At 42.5% G+C, this 2245-nt stretch overlaps 1 protein-coding gene across 1 annotated transcript; it reads right to left on the bottom strand.

The window, feature by feature from the left end:
- Positions 1–286: 286 nt before the first annotated feature.
- Positions 287–1953, bottom strand: LOC131695309 (matrix metalloproteinase-19-like). The gene is made up of 2 exons (XM_058983777.1): positions 1728–1953; positions 287–1669 (listed from the first exon to the last, which is right to left on the bottom strand). Exons 1-2 carry the CDS (start codon positions 1914–1916, stop codon positions 389–391), a joined length of 1470 nt encoding a protein of 489 aa, XP_058839760.1. The 5' UTR covers positions 1917–1953; the 3' UTR covers positions 287–388.
- Positions 1954–2245: the final 292 nt, after the last annotated feature.

Here is a 2245-nt window from a genome sequence, read left to right as displayed (position 1 = left end):
CCCATTTCCACTATTTTCTAATGTTTCCCCTGATGCTTAAAACAATCGATTCTCCAAGTACTGATCAGACAATAGACTTGTTCAGCTGCGTTGGTATTGTGCCATTTTAATATTTGAATTGGGTGGAAAATGAGCCGCTTCTGGGCTTAAGGTGGTAGTATGAAAATGCGTGAGCTTAGTGTGCGTATTTTAATCGTCAGATATCTAATTACTCTTCTAAAATAATAATTAGGTATATTTAAGTAAACTAGTCAGCTTCAATTTATTATTTTTAATTGAGGGGGAGGGATAGGTTTAACCAACAAACTATATTAGTTGCGATATTTTCAAAAAAACAAAATCAATTGTACTATGTATTTGTCTCTGAAAATACATTCAAACTAACGGCCTAACATTTAAACCATTTATCTATGAGCGGACTACCCGCACTTACAGTAAAATTCACCATATCCATCGTAAAATATTCCCGATTTTTGAAAAAATAGACAATCCCGTCGGTGTGAAACAACGCGGCATCCATATTCGTGGGCATGTTCCGAAAGTCATAAATCAACCTAGGAAAATGAGCGCTCACTTGGGGTCGCTTGGTGGGATTATAGAACCAGTATTGCTTCTTCCGAATCGCTAAAATACTACCACCTTTTGTAACGTACACCGCATCCAGATGATTCGGCAATCCGGGCAACTCGTCAGCGATCAACTTCGGATAGCCTGCCTCCAGTTGGTGATCAGCGTAAACCCACAGCTTACTACCCTTGAAGAAAAATGTTTTCTTATTTCGACAGGTAAACGCTGCGTCGATGTTTGCCGGAAGCCTCGGCCACTTGGATGATATTAAACGTCCCTCGGGATTTCGCTCACCCAAAGCGAAGTAGTGTTCTCCCGCGAAAATGAACGTCTGGCCGGTATGATCGTTCAGAATGGTATCGATTTTGTTTAGTGAGCAAAGCGATGGAGTTTTTTTCGCGGTAGCGAAAGGAACACCTTGTTTGAAAATCCGCCGAACTCCATACAAGGCTTGCAGTGCTTCACGATCCTCCTCAGGAATTTCCGTGTGGTATCTAATGTGCATCGGAAACATAATTGACGACCTGGAAGTGGTATGATCTAAACCCAACGAATGACCAATCTCGTGCATAGAGGCACTGAGAAATTCTTCCTCCGAGTAACTGCGATCGCGGTTATAGTGAATATCACCGACCTCCGGAAAGAAAGCATGCGCCAGCGTGGTGTTCCGCTGAAAGATACACTCTTGCCCCAGGCGATCACGATGTACTGCTGGCTCATCACTTACATAGATATCAGCAGTCGTTCCCGAAACTTCAACAATATTCAAATTGGTATGCTTACTCCACTGTTCGAACGCTGATCTGATCAGCTGCCTTGCTATTGCTGGTTCAAAGCTCTTGGGAAAGCTTCTAATCCTGTACGTTAGCAACTGTTTCGTCCACCTATCTTGCACTGTGTTCAACTCAGCGAGTCCACAACGCGGGGCGGCTAGGAGACGCTTGGTGTCGTCATCTAGTAGTCCGGATTCAGGCAGCTGATAACGCCGCTGAAACTTTCTCAGTGCAGTAGCCACCGCATCGTCCTTAGTATGATCCAATCTAGTTAGAACGTCGTAAGAAGAGTTCATCCCATCCAGAAATCCGATCTCATTAAGGACTTCCTGTTCGATTTGCATTGTTAATAGTAAAATTACGGTAGGGAAGTTGATTGGTTTTTACCTGTGCTTCCTGATCCGAAATTTCTGGTGGTGGCCTGGGATCTACTGGAGCTGTAACTTCGTCACCTCGCTCTAAATCGTCCCGTTGGACATGCTCCGGCTTAATAATGGTATCAGGATCGATATAAAATGGTGCGCAGTAGTAGCGTTCGGAAATTCCAAACAACACCAAAATTACGAGCAACATCATAATGAATATAAGCTTCGCAATGATAACGCACTAATGATGGTTGATTGTCATTGACGCTTTGAATATTATGTTCAATGCTTCGTACTATCGTTCGTTTCGAGCTGTAGGCAAGTGTTGCCATTCTGTGATTGTGAAAAGCAAATTAACGATTCAGCCTCGTCGAATTGGAATAAAGTTTGAATAAATCACCATGCTTGCCCATTGCTCACAACCAAGTCGAATTCTTTGAAGCGGGTGCATGCTCATTTAAAAATTTCTTGAAATTTGATATAGTCAATAGGAAGATTCATCAGTTTCCATCATTACAGACGGTATTCTAGTATCAATGA

The sequence above is a fragment of the Topomyia yanbarensis genome, unplaced genomic scaffold, assembly GCF_030247195.1.
Source record: "Topomyia yanbarensis strain Yona2022 unplaced genomic scaffold, ASM3024719v1 HiC_scaffold_35, whole genome shotgun sequence".
Lineage (NCBI taxonomy): Eukaryota > Metazoa > Arthropoda > Insecta > Diptera > Culicidae > Topomyia > Topomyia yanbarensis.
The sequence above is the reverse complement of the archived record's forward strand: the minus strand, read 5'-3'. Positions and strand labels throughout refer to the sequence as shown.

What these genes read in the sequence shown, in the direction of transcription:
- LOC131695309 (XM_058983777.1), bottom strand. Translation starts at nt 1,916, where the DNA reads ATGATGTTGCTCGTAATTTTGGTGTTGTTTGGAATTTCCGAACGCTAC. An exon ending in TTTCGGATCAGGAAGCACAG is followed by an intron (nt 1,670 to 1,727) that starts GTAAAAACCAAT and finishes CAAATCGAACAG; the next exon opens with GAAGTCCTTAATGAGATCGG.